The sequence below is a fragment of the Salmo trutta genome, chromosome 33 (assembly GCF_901001165.1).
Source record: "Salmo trutta chromosome 33, fSalTru1.1, whole genome shotgun sequence".
NCBI lineage: Eukaryota > Metazoa > Chordata > Actinopteri > Salmoniformes > Salmonidae > Salmo > Salmo trutta.
In genome coordinates this window covers 25,443,278-25,464,387 of record NC_042989.1, presented here as the reverse complement: position 1 = coordinate 25,464,387, position 21,110 = coordinate 25,443,278, and the positions used below count along the sequence as shown (strand labels likewise).

Below are 21,110 nucleotides of genomic sequence, written 5' to 3'. Positions count from 1 at the left end.
ACTTGATTGAACAAAACATGCATGTATTGTATAACATAATGTCCTGGGAGTGTCATCTGATGAAGATCATCAAAGGTTAGTGCTGCATTTAGCTGTGGTTTGGGTTTATGTGACATTATATGCTAGCTTGAAAAATGGGTGTCTGATTATTTCTGGCTGGGTACTCTGCTGACATAATCTAATGTTTTGCTTTCGTTGTAAAGCCTTTTTGAAATCGGACAGCGTGGTTAGATTAACGAGAGTCTTGTCTTTAAAATGGTGTAAAATAGTCATATGTTTAAGAAATTGAAGTAATAGCATTTCTAAGGTATTTGAATTAACGCGCCACGGGATTCCACTGGCTGTTGAGTAGGTGGGACGATTTCGTCCCACATACCCTAGAGATGTTTTAAGCTCGAACTGTTTGGTCATAGACCTGGAAAGTATGACAGAACTTTGCAGGCTAACTCCTCCCCCTTTGGCAGTTCTATCTTGATGGAAAATGTTGTAATTGGGAATGGAAAACTCAGAATTTTTGGTGGGATACCTAAACCAGGATTCAGACACGGCAAGGACATCAGGGTTGGCGGAGTGTGCTAAAGCAGTGAGTAAAACGAAGTTAGGGAGGAGGCTTCTGATGTTAACATGCATGAAACCAAGGCTTTTACGGTTACAGAAGAGTTGTAGACTTACCTGTTAGGCAGTTTCCTGTTTGATCATTGCGCTAACAAGGATTTGGGAGGGGCAAATACAAAGAAAATATGCCAAATTGGCGACCAGAAAAATTATCCTGAAGTGCGTATAGTTCTCTGTGCCTAACCCCACCACAAACACAGCTTCAACTCTTCAACAACTGTAGGAATAATTCAGTAGGTATCGTTCAAAATAACAAGGCTAAATTGGGCTGCGATGAGTATGCGGATCAAGGAAGTCATCATCACTCACATCACTGTATGCCAGTTCAATTTGTGCACATCACACACACAGGTTAAACAAAGGCATTGTGGCGTATAACTTGCCGAGACATGATGGGAACAATTAGTGTGTGAGAAAACACAGGCACGAATCCCCCAGGGAGGCCAAGGAGAGAGAGTTCTGTAATATCACAGGAATATGATGAGGATCAAGAGATGCTGAAGAAGAGAGAACTCTTCATATGAGGCATCTGGGGCTCTGCACGAGTAGTAGCTCAAGTCAAAGCAAATTATATTCATCACATGCTTTGTAAACAACAGGTGTAGACTAACAGTGAAATGCTTACTTACCGGCCCGTCCCAACAATACAGAGAAAGAAAATCATACGAGGAATAAATACACAATGAGTAACGATAACTTTCCTGTATACATGGCGTACTAGTACTGAGTTGATGTGTAGGGGTATGAGGTAATTGAAGTAGATATGTACATATAGGTAGCGGTAAAGTAACTAGGCAACAGGATAGATAAGAAACAGATGCAGCAGTGTATGTGATGAGTCAAAATAGTTAGTGCAAAAAGGGTGAATGCAGATAGTCCGGGTAGCTATTTGGTTAACTACACTGAACAAAAATATAAATGTAAAGTGTTGGTCCCAAGTCTCATGAGCTGAAATAAAAGATCCCCAAAATGTTCCATATGCGCAAATAGCTTATTTATATCAAATGTACATCCCTGTTAGTGAGAATTTCTCCTTTGCCCAGATAATTCATCCACCTGACGAGTGTGGCATATCAAGAAGCTGATTAAACAGCATGATCATTACACAGGTGCACCTTGTGCTGGGGATAATAAAAGGCCACTCTAAAATGTGCAGTTTTGTCACTCAACACAATGCCACATGTCTCTAGTTTTGAGGGAGAGTTCAAGTGGCATGCTGACTGCAGGAATGTCCACCAGAGCTGTTTCCAGATTATTTAATGTTAATTTCTCTACCATAACCCACCTCCAACGTTGTTTTAGAGAGTTTGTCAGTATGTCCAAACAGCCTCATAACCGCAAACCATGTGTATGGTGTTGTGTGGGTGAGCAGTTTGCTGATATCAACGTTGTGAACAGAGTGCCTCATGATAGCGGTGGGGTAATGGTATGGCAGGCATAAGCTACGGACAACGAACACAGTTGCATTTTAGAGATGGCAATTTGAATGCACAGAGATACCATGACGAGATCCTGAGGCCCATTGTCATGCCATTCATTCACCGCCATCACCTCATGTTGCAGCATGATAATGCACGGCCCCATGTTGCAAGGATCTGTACACAATTCCTGGAAGCCGCAAATGCCCCAGTTCATCCATGGCCTGCATACTAACCAGACATGTCATCCATTGAGCATTTTTTGGGATGCACTGGATTGATGTGTATGACAGGGGCGAGGAAGCGGAAGATGAGGTGCTGTGGGGGTGAAGACGGGGGAGATGGGGAAGATGGGGTGAGGAAGGGAAAGGTGGGGTGAGGAGGGAGGTGGTGGAGATGGGAGTGAAGAGGGGCAGATGGGGGTGAGGAGAGGGGACATCGAGGTGAGGAGGGGGGAGATGGGGGTGAGGAGATGGAGATGGGGTGAGGAGGGGGAGATGGGGGTGAGGAGGGGGAGATAGGGGTGAAGGGTGTGATGAGGGGGGAGATGGGGGTGATGAGGGGGGAGATGGGGGTGAGGAGAGTGATAAAGGGTGGGGATGAGGAAAGGTGAGGGGTGTGATATAGGGAACACTTGACTCAAACGGAGCACAAGGGTAATCTGAGCGTTGGGCTGAGCTGAGGAGAATAGCAGAGTTGTCATCTCTTCCTGTTTTTGAACAGGATTTCAATAAGAAGTTGTGCTTATTCCCGCAAAGCACAGGCCACCTATGTTCACTGCTCTGACCCACTGTCACACAAACAATGTCAACTGCTTTTCTTTCACTTTTGACGTCAAAAATACCGGCAACGACTACCAAAGCAAAAAACAAGATCTTCAAAGGTAAACAGTGCGTGAGGAGAGGCATTTTTTTTTGGGATCAACATTTATTTCAGACTCAAATAAAGGATGTACATTTTTTGCAGTGGGTATTATCCCAAGACCAGCATCAATCAATCAATCAATCAAATATATTTATAAAGCCCTTTTTACATCAGCAGATACAGAGACCTAACCTAAAACCCCAAACAGCAAACAATGCAGATGTAGAACATCAAAACGTAGCTAACATTGTCATAAAAACACAGCAGGCTTTTCACCTTATATTTCTATGTGACCTTGCAGGATATAAGGAGAACATAATATGACATATTAACAATACAAATATGCATATTATCTCCTGACCTCTGCAAGTTTTTCTATACTAATATGAACTGGACAGTGTAAGGTCATGTACATTCAGACACAGATAGCAAGGCCACAGCAGATCTTTGTGTGATCGTATAGAATTATAAAGCTTCTGGGAATGACGTCAGGCTCTGTACGTTAATGCACCAACATGAGCCACTGTCTCCTGCCACAGCTCTTCCAAACCCTCCTCCAATTAATATTGAAATGATCTCCATCCCTCTGGAAAGCAAGGGAATAGGCCTCTCTGTTACTGTGTATTATCAGCTTGGATAATCAGATAGAAGGCAGGCAGTAATGTACCCGTATAAACAACAGAAATAACACAATAGCAAGTCATACGCCACTACTTTAAAAATATACAGTTGAAGTCGGAAGTTTACATACACTTAGGCTGGAGTCATTAAAACTCGTTTTCAACCACTCCACAAATTTCTTGTTAACAAACTATAGTTTTGGCAAGTCGGTTAGGATATCTACTTTGTGCATGACACAAGTAATTTTTCCAACAATTGTTTACAGACAGATTATTTCACTTACAATTCACTGTATCACAATTCCAGTGGGTCAGAAGTTTACATACACAAAGTTGACTGTGCCTTTAAACAGCTTGGAAAATTCCAGAAAATGATGTCATGGCTTTAAAGCTTCTGATAGGCTAATTGACATCATTTGAGTCAATTTGAGGTGTACCTGTGGATGTATTTCAAGGCCTACCTTCAAACTCAGTGTCTCTTGCTTGACATCATGGGAAAATCAAAATAAATCAGCCAAGATCTCAGAAAAAAAATTGTAAATCTCCACAAGTCTGGTTCATCCTTGGGAGCAATTTCCAAACGCCTGAAGGTACCACGTTCATCTGTACAAACAATAGTACGCAAGTATAAACACCATGGGACCCCGCAGCCGTCATACCACTCAGGAAGGAGACGCGTTCTGCCTCCTAGAGATCAACGTACTTTGGTGCAAAAAGTGCAAATCAATCCCAGAACAACAGCAAAGGACCTTGTGAAGATGCTGGAGGAAACAGGTACAAAAGTATCTATATCCACAGTAAAACAAGTCCTATATCGACATAACCTGAAAGGCCGCTCAGCAAGGAAGAAGCCACTGCTCCTAAACCGCCATAAAAAGCCAGACTATGGTTTGCAACTGCACATGGGGACAAAGATCGTACTTTTTGGAGAAATGTCCTCTGGTCTGATGAAACAAAAATAGAACTGTTTGGTCATAATGACCATCGTTATGTTTGGAGGAAAAAGGGGGAGGCTTGCAATCCGAAGAACACCATCCCAACTGTGAAGCATGGGGGTGGCAGCATCATATTGTGGGGGTGCTTTGCTGCAGGAGGGACTGGTGCGCTTCACAAAATAGATGATATCATGAGGCAGGAAAAATATGTGGATATATTGAAGCAACATCTCAAGACATCAGTCAGGAAATTTTAAAGCTTGGTCGCAAATGGGTCTTCCAAATGGACATTGACCCCAAGCATACTTCCACAGTTGTGGCAAAATGGCTTAAGGACAACAAAGTCAAGGTATTGGAGTGGCCATCACAAAGCCCTGACCTCAATTTTATAGAAAATTTGTGGGCAGAACTGAAAAAGCATGTGTGAGCAAGGAGGCCTACAAACCTGACTCCGTTACATTAGCTCTGTCAGGAGGAATGGTCCAAAATTCACCCAACTTATTGTGGGAAGCTTGTGGAAGGCTACCCACAACATTTGAACCAAGGTAAACAATTTAAAGGCAATTCTACCAAATACTAATTGATTGTATGTAAACTTCTGACCCACTGGGAATGCGATGAAAGAAATAAAAGCTGAAAGAAATCATTCTCTCTACTATTATTCTGACATTTCACATTCTTAAAATAAAGTGGTGAACCTAACTGACCTAAGACAGGGAATTTTTACTAGGATTAAATGTCAGGAATTGTGAAAAACTGAGTTTAAATGTATTTGGCTAAGGTGTACGTAAACTTCCGACTTCAACTGTATATTTAACCAGGCAATCAGTTAAGAACAAATTCTTATTTTACAATGACGGCCTACCCAATTCAAACCCTCCCCTAATCCGGACGACACTGGGCCAATTGTGTGCCGCTGTCACGTCCTGACCAGTAAAGGGGCTATTTGTTGTTGTAGTTTGGTCAGGACGTGGCAGGGAGTGTTTGTTTTATGTTGTTCGGGGTTTGTTGGGATATGTACTTATGTAAGAGGGGTGTTTGTTTTATGTGTTCTGGGGTTTTTGGGTATTGTTCTATGTTTTGTATTTCTATGGTTTTTCTATGTTGTGTATTTCTTTGTTGGCCTGGTATGGCTCTCAATCAGGAACAGCTGTACATCGTTGTTGCTGATTGGGAGTCATACTTAGGTAGCCCTTTTTTCACCTGTCTTTTGTGGGAAGTTGTTTTTGCATAGCTGTGTGTGTGTGTGTGTGTGTGTGTGTGTGTGTGTGTGTGTGTGTGTGTGTGTGTGTGTGTGTGTGTGTGTGTGTGTGTGTGTGTGTGTGTGTGTGTGTGTGTGTGTGTGTGTGTGTGTGTGTGTGTGGCCTGCAATACTGTGCGTTTGTTCGTTTTCTTGTTTTGTTACGTGTCTCAATAAAAGTTTAAGATAAGCACTCAACCCGCTGCGCCTTGGTCTACTCCATACGACGCCTGTTACAGCCGCCCTATGGGACTACCGATCACGGCCGTTGTGATACAGCCCGGGATCGACCCAGGGTCTGTAGTGACACCTCTAGTGCTGAGATGTAGTGCCTTAGACCGCTGAGCCACTTGGGAGCCCCAATGTTTATCTTGTTAGTCTATCTTTTCTTCCTCTTGGCTAGTGGGGCACAGGCATAGCTCCTCAGAAAGAGAAGGGGATGTGGGAACATAAAGAGAGCACTGTGGAAGCAGACACACAGAAGATCCTGTGTGGTAGTCTGGAGGCTAGGGACAGAGCATCGATAGGGCTTTGTGTGTGTGTGTGTGTGTGTGTGTGTGTGTGTGTGTGTGTGTGTGTGTGTGTGTGTGTGTGTGTGTGTGTGTGTGTGTGTGTGTGTGTGTGTGTGTGTTGGCCCTGGCTGTGAAGACAGGGTGCTGAAAGGAGGGTGTGAGAGCGAGGAGAGCTCAGTGGATAGGGATCTTATGATAGCTGCCCTGCTTTCCACAGGATCCCACTTCACTGGGCTTGGTATTTTCATCGCTTTGGGATTTTAGGAGGATTACAAATGTTTATCAAAATGTAGACATTACTAAACAATATCAAGAATGTTTACTTTTACACAGCTTCATGTTTCCAAAACAACAGACACATCCTAATCTCTGTCATATTTGATGTGTGTAGAGAGAGCTGTGGTCCCACTAGAACCAGACAAGCCCTAACATTTAGGGGGTGTTTAGGGGGTTCAGGGCTTGAAGCTTTGTATTGAGGTACTCCAGCACCAACACCTGCAGGATCTTGTTGAGGTTCACGATGGTGGAGCGGTCCAGGTTCTGCTCGTTGTCATCAAATGTGTGCCACACAGGGGAAGGGGGTGGGGATGAGATAGAGGATGTGCACACCTGAGATGAAACCACAATACAAAGTTCATTTGTACCCTACAGAACACATCCAAGCCGGTGTCAGACCCAGTGTGTTGTGTGTTAGTTTACCTCTGTTGAGGAATGGCATGTGGTCATCCTGCACCGGACCCACAGGCATACCAGGCCAGAAGTAATGTAATTTGGATGGTCCTTCAGCTGGCCAATGTGATGCAGACAGACAGACAGACAGACAGACAGACAGACAGACAGACAGACAGACAGACAGACAGACAGACAGACAGACAGACAGACAGACAGACAGAATGACAGAGATCAGAGTCTGTGAGCTCTCACCAATGTTCTGCATTCTGGTGAGCCACCGGGCAGTGTTGGGGAACTGGTTGCCAAAGCGAGGGCTAGGGCCTCCAATCAGGTCTAAGAGCACAAACAGGTCATGGGGGAGAGGGAAAACGAAGGGAAGAAGAGGAGGAGAGGAAGAAATAGGATCCCCTTAGGTCAGTGTGTGAGAGGCTCCACCACCCAGGTCTCATGGGAAAGTAACTCTCCACAGCCTGGAGATAACTCCCATAAAGCCCACAGCCTGGAGATAACTCCCTTAAAGCCCACAGCCTGGAGATAACTCCCATAAAGCCCACAGCCTGGAGATAACTCCCATAAAGCCCACAGCCTGGAGATAACTCCCATAAAGCCCACAGCCTGGAGATAACTCCCATAAAGCCCACAGCCTGGAGATAACTCCCATAAAGCCCACAGCCTGGAGATAACTCCCTTAAAGCCCACTGCCTGGAAGCTTTGTGGTTAAGGATGACATCATGTGTTCTTCTGTGTGTTACATTAGCACCATGCCCAATGCATGGCTCCTCTCTAAAACACACACATACCTCACTGCAGGACTATGAGCCTCTCAGAGAGTCTCCTTTATCTCTCTTCCCTGACAGAAAAGGTGACAGGAAAGGTGCTCTACTTGTTTAAACAACAGTAGTACTATATCTCCATAGCTTGGATACAGCTCGGATACAGAAAAACACATCTTACATTTATTTGAGATATTGTTATTGTAGATGACATGATGAATGTCCAAATATATCCCACTACTCACACCTCCTTAATGGTTGCTTGTCAAGGCTGTAAGATATGTTTATAAATCAAACAAGATTGCTGAGTCTTAAGATAGATTTTAAAATAGCCCATCCCTGCTGCACTGCAACAAGGTGAATCTTAGGTCCTGATAAACACTGAATTGGCTGAATTTGTGCTTGGGTGTTTAAATATGTGCCTGTAATACCTGACATACAATGCAGCTCATTGGTGTCTGTGGCTCCAGGTGGGTGTGCTGTGTTCTCCATCTCCTGAGCTGGCGGGAGCCGTACAGGGAGTCTGTAGCGGTCCACTGGAACAGAGCCTCCTCACCATCAAAGAACAAAAGCTGGAGAGACAGGTTGGGATTGGATTCCTGAGAGAGAATAAGAGAGTGAGAGAGAGAGTGAGACGGAGAGAAAAAGAAGGGGGGTGAAAAAGATAAAAGTACTACACACAATACTTTGGGAACTACTAGTGTGAACTTTTAACTTTGCTGCCACCTATTGGTTTAAACAAAACACTGCTATATGAAGACATCGGTATTCATGGTGGCCTTTGGCACTATCTGCACAGTCAGATAAACATGTCCCCTGGCCAGGCCATATGGCAGTCCCTGTCACTCGGGACCCATCCCCTCAGACTGTGACTGCTAAGTGAATTCCATCTCTTTTCTTTTCTCAACATCCTGCAATTCTTTGTTGATCTTGGCTACAGCTGTGTAAAAACTTTGAGTGGGTTTTACAAACTTTTCTGATTTAATATTGCTCAGAAAACTATTCTACATTATATAAATGATTCTACAGCTGAGTCCGTGGCACCCAGGAACTGACGCCCATGCCACTGGGGAGGGTAGTACTTGGAGTCATAGCGGCACGCCAGCACCAGACGGCGCTTGGCGGAGGGGTTGAGGGTAGCGATGATGTTGTTGAAAGTCATGGGACCGTAAGGGGTGTGTGACTCAAACGTGTCCTCCTGAACATCCCAGCCTGCCCTCAGAGAACCCAGAGTGCTCTTGATGTGCTATTGGGAGACACACGTTGCACCGTTAAATAGACAAAGCATTGGGAAACACTTACCAGACGTCATCCTGGTAACTGACTGAGAAGAACTGACTAAAACCCCTCTCCTACATTGATTGACTAGTCTAATCATCTCTATGACGTTATAAGTAGACCACACACAGCCGATTGTACATGCCATGGGGATACCGACCGGATGCACTGCCAGGCTACCTGCAGAGTTGGGGTACCGTGACACTAGCAGAGGCCTGAGGTCCCTCTGCCACATCTGGTTCAAGTCTGTGTGTGACAAGACCCTGGTGATGTCACTGGAGCTGAGGGTGCTGGGCTTGTGGCCAATCTTGGCAGAAAAGACGAGAGGAGACGAGAGGGACAAGATAAGACAAGAGAATCAGAATTATGACTGCTTCTCTGATATCCATGAGGACCAGCCTGTGGGTTTCCTTACCAACTGTTATAGTTGAGAGAAGCCCTGGCAGAGACTCTGTCATTGAAAAAAGGCAACACAAATGCAATAAATCTCCTCATTAATCGTTGTTAATTCAACCAAGGAGGTAGATTAGGTTAAACATTTGACGTTTTAGTAGACGCTTTTATCCAGAGCAACTTACAGGAGCAATTAAACCAGCAACCTTTCGGTTACTGGCCCAACGCTCTTAACCGCTAGGCTTCAACCTTTCACAAAGCTATCAATAAAGACATCCATGCAGGGAAAGTAATACCATTGCTAATCACTACCATCTTGTTCCAATATCTACAGTGTGTAGAAGGAAATATACAGTTTAGAAACTGTGAAAGAACATTGTGCTACAGTTGCAATGTGCAGACCTTCAAAGAAGAAAAAGGGAAATCTCCTCTAGTGATACATTCAAATTGAGGAACAGGCAGGAAATACAGATGATGCATAGATCATCACGGTCTCTTAATACTGTAGCTTTGTGGGATATCTATCAGTACATGATGTACTGTAGGATTTCAAACTGTCAGTTAATTGGCCATTATGAATTTGCTACAATGTGTTATTTTGATGTCTGTTGTTTACAACACCTTGCTATATGATCATCTGTATATTCTGTCTGGCTGATGTGTATCATCAAGACAAGCTACACATCATCCGACAAGGTTACCCAATCATCAAATCAAAGACTACAGTTGGTCATGTATGGCTCAGTTGATAGAGCATGGCACTTGCAAAGCCAGGGTTATGAGTTTGATTCCCACAGGGGACCAGTATGAAAGAGAAGGTATACACTCACTACTGTAAATGACTTCAATGTAAATATAGGAGATAATAAGGGACAAAACAAACAGGTCCTGAATCTGTCTATAACAAACTCAGCTTAAATATCATTCTGGAAAGACACACATGGACATTAAATAGGGTATTGATCGTATTCCACTGACCCAGATCGTTTTCGTTTGGTCTCAAAGTTCACCTTCCTCTTGTGCAGTGATCATCTGTTGTCCTGGTAACCGGGACTGAGTGCCAGCACAGTGATAAAAAAGGTGGTGAATGAGAGAATAACAGCACCCTTCCCTTGTAGCCTACACTGTGCTCTGAAGATCAGTAGCTCTCTATTGTAGCCTACACTGTGCTCTGAAGATCAGTAGCTCTCTATTGTAGCCTACACTGTGCTCTGAAGATCAGTAGCTCTCTATTGTTTCAGGGTATAATTGGCATGTGGTGATCTGGCTGAGGAGATGATTATGATTCTCGTGTGGATTCTCTGGGACTTCATCCTGGAAGGAGCATGGTCTTTCTTCTCTCTCCATTCAGCAGCCTCCATTACATTTACATGTTAGTCATTTAGCAGACACTATTATCCAGAGCGACTTACAGGAGTAATTAGGGTTAACTGCCTTGCTCAAGGGCACATCAACATATTTTTCACCTAGTCAGCTCAGGGATTCGAACCAGCAACTTTTCGGTTACTGTCCCAACCTCTTAACCGCTAGGCTACCCACTGCCTTTTACAGAAGGTAATAACACAGTGGGCTAATAACATAGTAACACATGGGCTATTAACCAATGCAATAGAGTAGTAAACTGGTTATGATCACAGAGATTTAAAACCAATACTGTGAGGATCTTGTATTAGAATATCTCTTTCCTAGATGTACATCGCAGGGAATGGGCTCACACCATGGGTCACACATGAGGTTGGTGGCACCTTAATTGGGGAAGACTGTCTCATGGTAATGGCTGCAGGGGAATGGATTCTATGTGTTCGATGCTATTCCATTCGCTCCGTTTCAGACATTATTATGAGCCATCCTCCCCTCAGCAGCCTCCTGTGGTAAAAGGGGTTTGACTTAAGATCTATAAATATCAAGATCTGCAATTGGTGGATCAATGATGATGACTGTGCTGCCATAGCAACGAGACAAAGAGAAGAGAGGATGAACAACATGGAGCTGCATGGCTAAGCACGTTGCATCACAAAGGAATTACACAACATCTACACTCTTAGAAAATAAGGTGCTATCTAGAACCTAAAATGGTTATTCAGCTGTCTCCATAGGAGAACCCTTTGAATGACCTTTTTGGTTCCAGGTAGAACCCTTTTGGGTTCCATGATGAAACCTGCCACAGAGGGTTCTACATGGAACCCAAAAGGCCTCTACCTGGAACCAAAAAGGGTTCTCCTATAGGGACAGCAGAAAAACCCTTTAGGAACCCCTTTATTCTAAGAGAGTGTTGCAAGTGAACAGCTAATAAAATACCATTTGAGATCAGAGTTGTAAAAACAGACTGTGCTTTATTGTTACTTTGCATGGATTATACTATTTTACGTAGCTAAGCTACAAACCCACTTTGAAAATAAATGGTTTGCAATATTATTAATTATAAATGTGAAATGTCAATATGTGGAAAATATTCTAGATACTGTGTTTATCTCATTGCCCATCTATTCATTGCATTTTCCCCCTTGGGAATTTTTCCCAGGCAGCCCAGCAATCTTGTTACAATAGGAAAATAACATGTTTTATTAATTTAGGCTATAACAATCGCACATGCAATAGAAAACGTAATCTAGAAAATGAAAACAGGTAACTTTTTTTTAAAATAAAAGCAACAAGAACATGCTCACATAATCATTGAACAATATAATGTAGTGTTTTTATAGCCTACCTTCTCTTGTGTCCATGGGATCTGTGCCTTCTGTCCATTGATATTATCGACAAATGTTGCACAAATTCCTACAACATAAAACATGCATAAACGGACTGGGGCGACGTTCAACCATCGCCGCGGTTTCTCTCACTGAACATTCCGAGGCTCTCCTCCGTGTAATCTACAGTGCGTCGCTGTTTTTATTTATTTATTTATCCCAAGGTGCCAGAGAGAGCAGAGGGTCTATTTATGAATTATTGGTTTGTAAAATCTTCCCTTTGGTTTAATGTTAGATTTTTTTTATGAAGGCTTCAATTAAATTGATAATTTTACTGATTATAACATTTGAACAAAGCTTGCATCCCTAAATGTATCTGCATTTTAGGTATGGCAATCATGTAATAAAAGTAAACTAATGTCAGTAAAAATGTAAGTATAGCCTTTCAAAGTGAATTCAAAACGTACATTTCCCATTTGTAAATGACCTAAGCGGCTTATAGACCTACTAGTAAAGTAATCAAACAGTGGAAGGAAGCTGCGCAGTGACAGCAGCGCATGTAGTGCCCTGATCAACCCGCTACATTCAACGTGGCGCTGCAACGCACCTCTAACTGGCACGTGGTCTCATTACACTGGGCCTCTTCTGTAGACCAGGAAGTACCGAGTGCTACAAATCACCACACACATTACTGAAACAGTAACAGCCAGCAACGTTGTGACAGTTTTCTATCGTATTGTAGCAATGGCGGAAGAGGTTTCCTGCTTGAAGGCACGGCTTATGGAGAAAGAAAAAGAGATAGTTGCATTGAAGAATAAACTGGCATTAGAAAAGGTAGGCCTATGACTCTCTTTAGCTTTTACATTGACTATCAGGAGGTAGCTGTAGCCTCGTGCTTGCAGTGGCTATTTAGCAGCAGCGCACGTTATAATAGCTATATGATTCAGAGTTTGAGCAGTGAGGAAGACCTCTTTAGTTTGAGTCAACAAGAGGAGAATTGGATGGATAGATTTGCGAGGCTAACTAGCCTACAAATCAATTGACTTTATATCTCTTGACATGTTATATTTGGTTGTCTAAAATAATGACAACAACTTTAACGTATTCTGAACCTCCACCTTTTCGCCACTGAAATCAGAACAGTTTGATAGATCTGCAGGAGAAAGTGACAACACTTCCACCTCTGAAACTCAAGGCAGCCCTGTCCAATGAAGACATCATGCGCTACAGCAGACAGCTTATACTGCCAGAGTTTGGTGTACAAGGTAATAATGGCAGCTTTCACCCAATCTTTGAGTAAAACACTGTTGAAAAACACTATTGAACCCATCATTTGATCTCTGCAGGTCAGCTAAACCTCTCCCAGACATCAGTGCTGGTTGTGGGGTGTGGAGGACTAGGCTGTCCCCTGGCACAGTATCTAGCTGCAGCAGGAATTGGTAGGTAAAAATGTGGGGAAAGAGAATTTCAGTAAGTTGTACCCTCAGTAATGGTCAACGATTCATATGCTGTACATCCAAATAGATGAACAAGTCCCTTGAATCAATACAAATCAACAAAGCATTTGAGGATGGCATAACTTCACAAAGTATTAGGTACGACTACACATGTAATAGACCTGTGAACCTTTAGGGATATGCAATACTTATGTGTGTGTACACTGTTATAACATGTGTCCATCCCTCTATAACCCCAGGGCGTGTGGGTCTTCTGGACTATGACGAGGTGGAACTGAGTAACCTGCACAGACAGGTACTCCATGGAGAAGACAGCCAGGGCCAGGCCAAGGCCCAGTCTGCTGCCCATGCTGTCAGAAGGTACAGGAGGCTACTGGGGCCTGCACAGGCTGATACATGGACTGTAATCATGTCAGTCACTGGCATGTAGGCCAACCATAAGTTGGTGCATTCACTGCCATCTCACTACATTGTCACAGGTTGTATTACACTGTTGTTTTGACTGTCCACATATACTCAACTATCTTTCCCAGTTTATTTATTTTCGAAAGCACTTATTGTGGTCTTTCACTCACTGATGCTGCAGTACTGTGATGAACCTCCACAGCATAGCTATAGCCACTTGGTGGTGCCATTTACTCAAACAGCAATAGCTTGCTTTCAGATAACTATAGCTATAGTCACCACTCTTATTTGTTAGTGTACATACAGTACATTAATGGCATTGCAATTGAATGTTAAAGCCCTGCTCCCGTCTCCTTTTCACCTTATTTAACTCCTGATTTACTTAACAAAAGGCACATCTCAATAGGTGATCCAGATGCCTCATGACATGGCAGAAGTGGGGGTATTTATACTTTGGAAATATTTTTTTCAACAGGAAAAGTAAAACAAATCACTGGAGGGCGTCTAATGTTTTGGCATTCAGAGGAAAAGAGAATTGGCGAGCCTATATTTTGTGCTTTCTCTCCAAAATGAGTATGAGGGGTTGAATGTGAATGGCCTTGTCTGTCCTTTTTATGTGTGTACAGGTTGAACTCCACAGTAGAATGCATTCCCTACCACCTCCAGCTGTCTCCAGAGAATGCCTTACAGCTCATCCAACAGTATCCTCCGTCTCAGCCTTGTCTTCTATTATCTTCCAGGGGTAAAGAATAGGTTTTACTGTTTGTCATACAGGATTTCCATGTCATCAAATCCAAGAGTCAAACATTTACCATAACACTGACTTTTTGAGGGAAGAAAATCACTGCATTTTTACTCCTTGACATTATCCACCTCATGTACGACATTGTGGCTGACTGTTCAGACAACGTTCCCACTCGGTATCTGGTGAATGATGCCTGTGTCCTCAGTGGCAAGCCCCTAGTATCTGCCAGTGCCCTGAGAATGGAGGGCCAGGTAAGGATCTAGTTACATTTAAGTCCCCACATCCTAACTGGATTTACATCAATGACTGACTAGTAAATGGAATATGTTTATTGGTTCTCCTTTGTGCATAGTAACCCCTCTTGTCTGGTCCAGTGTGGCTCAGTTGGTAGAGCATGGTGTTTGCAACGCCAGGGTTGTGGGTTCGATTCCCACGGGGGACCAGTACGGAGAAGAAGAAAAAAATGTGTGAAATGTATGCATTCACTACTGTAAGTCGCTCTGGATAAGAGCGTCTGCTAAATGACTAAAATGTAAATGTGTCTAGCTGACAGTGTATAACTACCGTGGAGGCCCCTGCTACAGGTGCCTGTACCCAAAGCCTCCACCCCCAGAGATGGTGACCAACTGCTCTGACGGAGGGATCCTAGGAGTAGGTGAGTCCTCTTCTAATCTGTGTCTTCACTGTTAGGTAGAGAGAGGAATTGATTGTTGATGTTTCACTCTTTTTTTTCTCAGTGCCAGGGATCATGGGATGCTTCCAAGCATTGGAGGTCCTGAAGATCGCCTCAGGACAGGGCTGTATCCTTCCCAGTGAAGCTCCCTGAGTCACTCCACTGCCCCACTGCTTAGCTACTGTACAATGAAACAACACTTTCTGCTTAGTCATGGTGCTGACTGGATGAATTAAAGCCTGAATGAGTCAGTGTAGCATGGGAAGGAAGGAGTGTTTTTCTTCATGCCCATCTGATAACGCTTGACTAAAAGAGAGGAAATTCTGTAAAATTTCAGGACCTTTTGAGGTCTGTTTCTGAATATACTTTACTAATTTCCTTGACCGAGTGTGACAGCTTCCTGTGGTCAACAGCTGTTGATGTTTGACGCCCAGGATGCCAAGTTCCGGTCCATCAGGCTGCGGTCCAAGCAGGCCAGCTGTGCTGTGTGTGGAGAGAACCCCACTGTCACATACCTTGTGGACTATGAGAAGTTCTGTGGGTCTGCTGCCACAGATAAGGTCAGGGGTCACTGAGAAGAGGGCCAAGTGGGCAAACATCTTGCATATTGAGTTGCAATTTAGTACAGTTCAAGGGATGAGGTTACCATTTTAAAGTAAGAGGAGGTGGCATGTCCCAATCTAAAATGACCAGAGTGAGTGTCATCACTACACCTTTGACGGCTTAGAACTACACGTAGCACATGGAATGTTGTGCCAGGAAAATGTGTTAATTATCCATCATTTAGATAAATAGCAGAGATATGCACTGTATGTCAAAAGGAGTTTTCCATACTTAGCTCAACTAAAAAATATATTTTCCATCAATTATAGGACAATTTTAGTTTCAATGTTTGATTTGAATATTTACCAAATATTTTCTGGGTTTTCTTTCAGTGTCGAAGACTAAACCTTCTCTCCAAAGACCAGAGGGTAACAGTGCAGGTAGAGTATAGTTGATTACTTTCTGTTTTCTAATTATGATTACACTTGATTTTCTGTGATTCGTGTGCATTCATAAACCCAGATTAAATCTAAAAGCTGACCCAACCCTAAATGGGAAATGACTAAAACTGGAATGTACGTTTTCTACGGAAAACTGACAGAAATGGTGGTGGTTTAGGAGTTGTTTGGGTTTCTGCTAAATTACAGTTTTCAAAAGAATTGAGCCATTAAGATGAAGATCATGATTGATTGGCCTAAAATAGAGATTATTTAAGGCATGGAGCCAGAAACAGTTTTATTTCCTATAATTGAAATAATGTGAAAAAACTTACTCCACTCAAAGAAGGCAGCCAGTTGTGCCATGCATATGGTGATTAGCCTAAGCAACTCAACCAGTCTTTGTGCCATCTTTGTGTCATCTCACAAAATACCAGCAACTTTAATTCAGATGTGGCAGACCTTTTAAACACTACACTGTCTAACAAAGTGAGTGTTGTAGGTGACCACTGACAACCATTGAAATTTCTCCTTTCTATTGCCAGGAGTATAAATCTATAGTGGACAACACAGCTGCTCATCTCCTGCTGGATGTTCGCCCTCTAGTGGAGGTGGATATATGTCACCTGCCCACCTCCCTCAGTATCCTTATGCTGGCTGAATGCCCTCCTCTCATTGTACTCCTCTAGCTATATAGTTACCATTTGCAAGATATGGAGTTAGTGAGGAGGATATAGATACTGCTGTTAATGACGTCAGTCATCCCTGTGCTTTCATAAGTGTTCTGAGCTGCGTTAAGTAATGTTTCATTTCCTTATATCATTGCTAGACATTCCTCTATCCAGTTTAGAGGACAGGAAAAGCGAACATATCCGAGTGCTGAAGGAGAGAATTGGCAGAGTGAAAGAGCAGATGTCGAATGAATCCCAGGTCCCAGGTAATATGACAGAGAATAGGTCTTCATCAAGCTACACTGGTCACAACACACAGTGACTCTTCAGTAGCTAGCTAGGTGTATGCAGCCCCGTATTCACTGAACAAAAGAGTGGTAATTTGAGTGCTAATTAAGTCTGTGTAGCCTTGTCCTGTGAGAGTATTCACCTATTTTGGACAGCCAATGATGGGAGGTGGAGTTGCTAGGTAATTATTTTTCCAATACAAAAATATACTGTCATCGTGAACAGCTGGCCTCTTTTTTTTTATTGAATAGTCATCATGGTCTTTTTTTCTGCAGAGTGTATTTCCAGCAAGCCTGTTTATATGTTGTTATTAATGAACTATTTGAATTGGTAATTCTGGGAATGACCGTGTAAACAGTAAACACAGACCTTTAGTTGAGCTAGTACACCTGACACCCTTAAGTTTCCAATTGATTCAGGTTTCAGGAGTGAAAGAAGGGACCTGAGTTTACAAGTCATATGTCCATAACACATCCAATAGTGAATTACAATACCATCCCATAACTCTGCTTCTAGCTGAGCATCAAACAAGGAATATTTCTTGCCCATTTTATATATTCAACTCACCTAGTGTCACGTAGTCAACCAGATGTGGTAATCCAGTGAGATGCCAGGAAATTGAAGCTACTCATCAATTTGATCTGTTTGTGTTTCCATACGGCAGTATATGTGATCTGTAAGCTGGGTAATGACTCCCAGAAGGCAGTTCAGGTCTTGGAGAAGATGTCAGGCTCTGAAGTGGACTTTGTCACTGTTAAAGACATCTGTGGAGGGCTGATGGCCTGGGCCCAGAAGATAGACCCCTCTTTCCCACAGTATTGACTCAATGTCACAGGTTCTGCACTGTGGATTCATGACTTTGTTAATAAACATGTTCATAAATGTGTCATCATAGTGACAATTTTTCTACCTTAACTTGTTTTATGTATGCTGGTTGCATTGGACATGGCAAATATGACTGACAGATTAAATTGCAGTTACATCTTAAAGGTGAAAAGTGAAAGAAATAGTCACATATCTGCTGTTCATGTTTTCTGGATTGTGTGTGTGTGTATGTATGTATATATATATATATATATATATATATATATATATATATATATATATATAAAACCTTGTTCCAGATTGCAGCATTTTTATAACCCCAATTCATTGTGAAGGGGATGCAGGTTAATGTGTGTGTGTGTATATATGTTACTTCATTATGAATTTTTAGTTATTCAGGAACATTGATACGTTAACGAATGTGTTATTGTAAAGTTATTACACATCTATACATTCATAATGTGTTGCCAGTTCCATATTTGGATATGAAACAATAAGTGGCTGATGCATGTCACCATCCTCTCCAAAACAATATTAGAAGCAACACTGCGACAGTGTAAAGAATGTTAACATGTTTCTCCTTCGTCGGCAACTTATTTTCAGAACTGAACCAATCGAGGTAGTGTATCTAGTTTTTTTCCTGCATCAGCCCGAATAACGGAAAGGCTGTAGATGAAAGAGGCATGCGCAATGTAAAGTCAACATTTTAGAGACGCCATTGCATTTGTGAGGTTGTAGTTTGAATGTTTCTCTTCACCGATGGAAACCCAATAAAGCAAATATGTGATCGAACTCCAAGCCCCAGGAACCTTTCTCCTGTTTTTTTCTGTCAGAATAGAGGGAGAAGTCACAGCTGGGACGATAATAAAATGCACATGAATTTACTATCTGGCAACAACGAATAGACTACAAGAGAAAGTTTCAAAAAGCGGAGAACTCGGTAATGTGAGTCTTAGCGCGCGTTTAAACATTTGTACACATGCATGTGGTTACATTGTTGCGCATTTGTATGATTTAGCGATAAGGCAACTTGAATCTTTGTTTTCTTCGATTGTTGGGAGTTTTTGGGGAAGTTTTTACTGTCCACTGTCCATGGATCCAATGTTGCCTTTTTCAGAAGGTGAAGGTAATGTAGGTCTATGTTATTTTAGACGTGTATATACGATTGGAATAGTTAATTCATAGTGAGTAATATTTCAAGAAGCTTTCACTGCAAAACCAGGTGTTGTATAACTTGTTTGGTTGGCATTGGTGGACATGTAGTTTTCTGCCAGCATTTCAATCGAAAGCGGGAGGATGTTGAGAAGCCTTGATTCCAGATGTTGGTTCTGCATGAGAATAGATAAACAGATAACATGCCCTAATGTATGATTCTAAAACGTGATGCATTGTTTGTACTTGCGCACCTACATTTTAAGTGTTGCTAACAATATAATCGAAGTTTAAAATTAGGTCTACAATTATTCAATTTGTTTATTGTATGCAAACCTTAGCCTTACCATGTTTATTTCCCGTACATTGCAGCTCGTATTGTTATTGCATAGCCTTCTAAGCTTTGACGTCATGATTTGTTTTGCTGAATTTGTTCAGTTAGGTTGAATAATGTAAAATTACGACTTTTATAGCCTACCCAAACACATTATATTCTACCATCATTACATTTACTGCATCTGTTTTGTGACAGGTTTTCTGTGGTCAGGGCGGATTTCTGACTCCAGTACTGTGAGGGGACACCATTCAAGAACATGACGTTTGAAATGGTGACCGCCTCTTGCAGTGAGCGTTGGGGAATCGATCTACCACGTCCGGAGCATCCACAGTGCATACTGCACACATCTCTAGCCTTGAAGAGTGAGCGGAGGCCATTTGGTGCAATCAATAGGCTATGTCCATGAATTGATTGCCAGGTATCTGTCTGAGAAGTCAATGGGGAGGAAAGTTTGATTATTGCTGTTGACTAACACTGCTCATGATACTTTGAAGACCTTGCATTTCATGTCTCCTAGAATGAGTATTGAGTGTTTCTTCAAGGTGTCTGTGCTTAGTGTTTCAGTGGTGCCTCATTTAACAAGGCATCACTGACAGTTCCATTACTTTACATTTTGCGTTAGCTCTGCCATTGGAAGAAACCCAATGTCTGCCTGCAGCAGCTCAACTCCTCCGTCCGTTCCTAAAGCCTACCTCCACTCACAACTCCCAGTCCTGCCTCCGACCCCCTCACCATCGCCAAGCCCCCCGGGACCCCTCTACAGTCGCCTGTCCAACGGGAGTCACAGAAGTCACACTCACAGCACTCCCAGCCCCACCAACTCCCGCAGCTCTTTCCATGGAGTGTCCTTCCTCCTCCAGATTGGCCTGACCAGAGAGATGGTGAACCTGGAGAACCATGACCTGTCGCTGTCTGCTGTCAAAGACCTGGTCTGCTCTATAGTCGACCAAAAGGTAATTACACATCCCTTCCTTGTTTTAACACTTGACCTACTGCAGCTAATGCATAATGACAGAGTGAAAAATGGTTGACTTATACGGATATTTATAGAATGAAATGCAATCAATAGGCCTGAGCAAGAGAATGCAAATTCACTGTAAATCCTAAAAGCTTAGTTGTCTTTTTGTGGTTCAATTTCAAGTTTCTAGAAAGTTTGGAAAGTCTTCCATCAAGAATACTGCTAAGTAAATCAGGGGCATATTTCCTTAACACTGCTCTTTGGAATGTTGTTCTGTACTCTTTGCTGTGGTTGCAAGTTGAAAGAACACAGTTTAAATGAACAGTGAGACAGTTATATTGCACACAGTGTTGCCCTGAAATGCATAGCATCTGTGGTTTGCCATTTCTCTGCCATACTCCTCTGTTTACGCTTTGTTTTTGTGAAGCAGACATCTGTGTCTCGTGCACAGAGTGAGTTTTATGCACCGCAGCAGCAGTGAAGCCTCTCCGGTTGGCGTGCACGATCTAGTAGCATCAGCTATTTACATTGTGGTGTACTCTCACTGGCGACACTAACACTGAACCACTCAGTGGTTTATTCCTCTCAAAGCCATCCGTGATGTAATGTTCA

General features: G+C 42.6%; 2 protein-coding genes and 1 pseudogene across 6 annotated transcripts in view; 2 read left to right on the top strand and 1 right to left on the bottom strand.

The window, feature by feature from the left end:
* Positions 1-6,504: 6,504 nt before the first annotated feature.
* LOC115172748 (glutaminyl-peptide cyclotransferase-like) lies at positions 6,505-9,100 on the bottom strand (annotated as a pseudogene).
* Positions 9,101-12,618: 3,518 nt separating this feature from the next.
* Positions 12,619-18,115, top strand: mocs3 (molybdenum cofactor synthesis 3). Of its 2 annotated transcripts, none has more exons than XM_029730469.1 (13): positions 12,619-12,841; positions 13,146-13,272; positions 13,354-13,446; positions 13,704-13,824; positions 14,496-14,570; positions 14,748-14,865; positions 15,161-15,269; positions 15,352-15,414; positions 15,684-15,847; positions 16,223-16,270; positions 16,813-16,909; positions 17,097-17,204; positions 17,891-18,115. In XM_029730469.1, the coding sequence occupies exons 1-13, from the start codon at positions 12,752-12,754 to the stop codon at positions 18,046-18,048; spliced, it is 1,371 nt and encodes a 456-aa protein (XP_029586329.1). In that variant the 5' UTR covers positions 12,619-12,751; the 3' UTR covers positions 18,049-18,115. The 2 variants fall into 2 exon arrangements, with proteins under 2 accessions (XP_029586329.1, XP_029586330.1); XM_029730470.1 differs by having other exon boundaries at positions 12,729-12,841; positions 13,151-13,272.
* A 191-nt stretch (positions 18,116-18,306) lies between these two features.
* The window catches only part of LOC115172746 (serine/threonine-protein kinase D3), a 67,799-nt gene continuing 64,995 nt past the window's right edge, over positions 18,307-21,110 (top strand). Inside the window, exons 1-3 of one of the 4 annotated variants that reach the window (XM_029730465.1) lie at positions 18,307-19,177; positions 19,736-19,958; positions 20,163-20,493. In XM_029730465.1, the coding sequence (XP_029586325.1) occupies positions 20,185-20,493 (309 nt within the window). In that variant the 5' untranslated portion in view covers positions 18,307-19,177; positions 19,736-19,958; positions 20,163-20,184. Of the gene's footprint in view, positions 19,178-19,735; positions 20,494-21,110 lie in introns of all 4 variants that reach the window. The other 3 variants (XM_029730468.1, XM_029730466.1, XM_029730464.1) reach the window with 3 other exon arrangements.

Coding starts and splice junctions, on each gene's coding strand:
- mocs3 (XM_029730469.1), top strand. CDS start 12,752: ATGGCGGAAGAGGTTTCCTGCTTGAAGGCACGGCTTATGGAGAAAGAA. Junction 15,270..15,351: donor CGGAGGGATCCTAGGAGTAG/GTGAGTCCTCTT, acceptor TTTTTTTCTCAG/TGCCAGGGATCATGGGATGC. Junction 15,415..15,683: donor GATCGCCTCAGGACAGGGCT/GTATCCTTCCCA, acceptor CGAGTGTGACAG/CTTCCTGTGGTCAACAGCTG.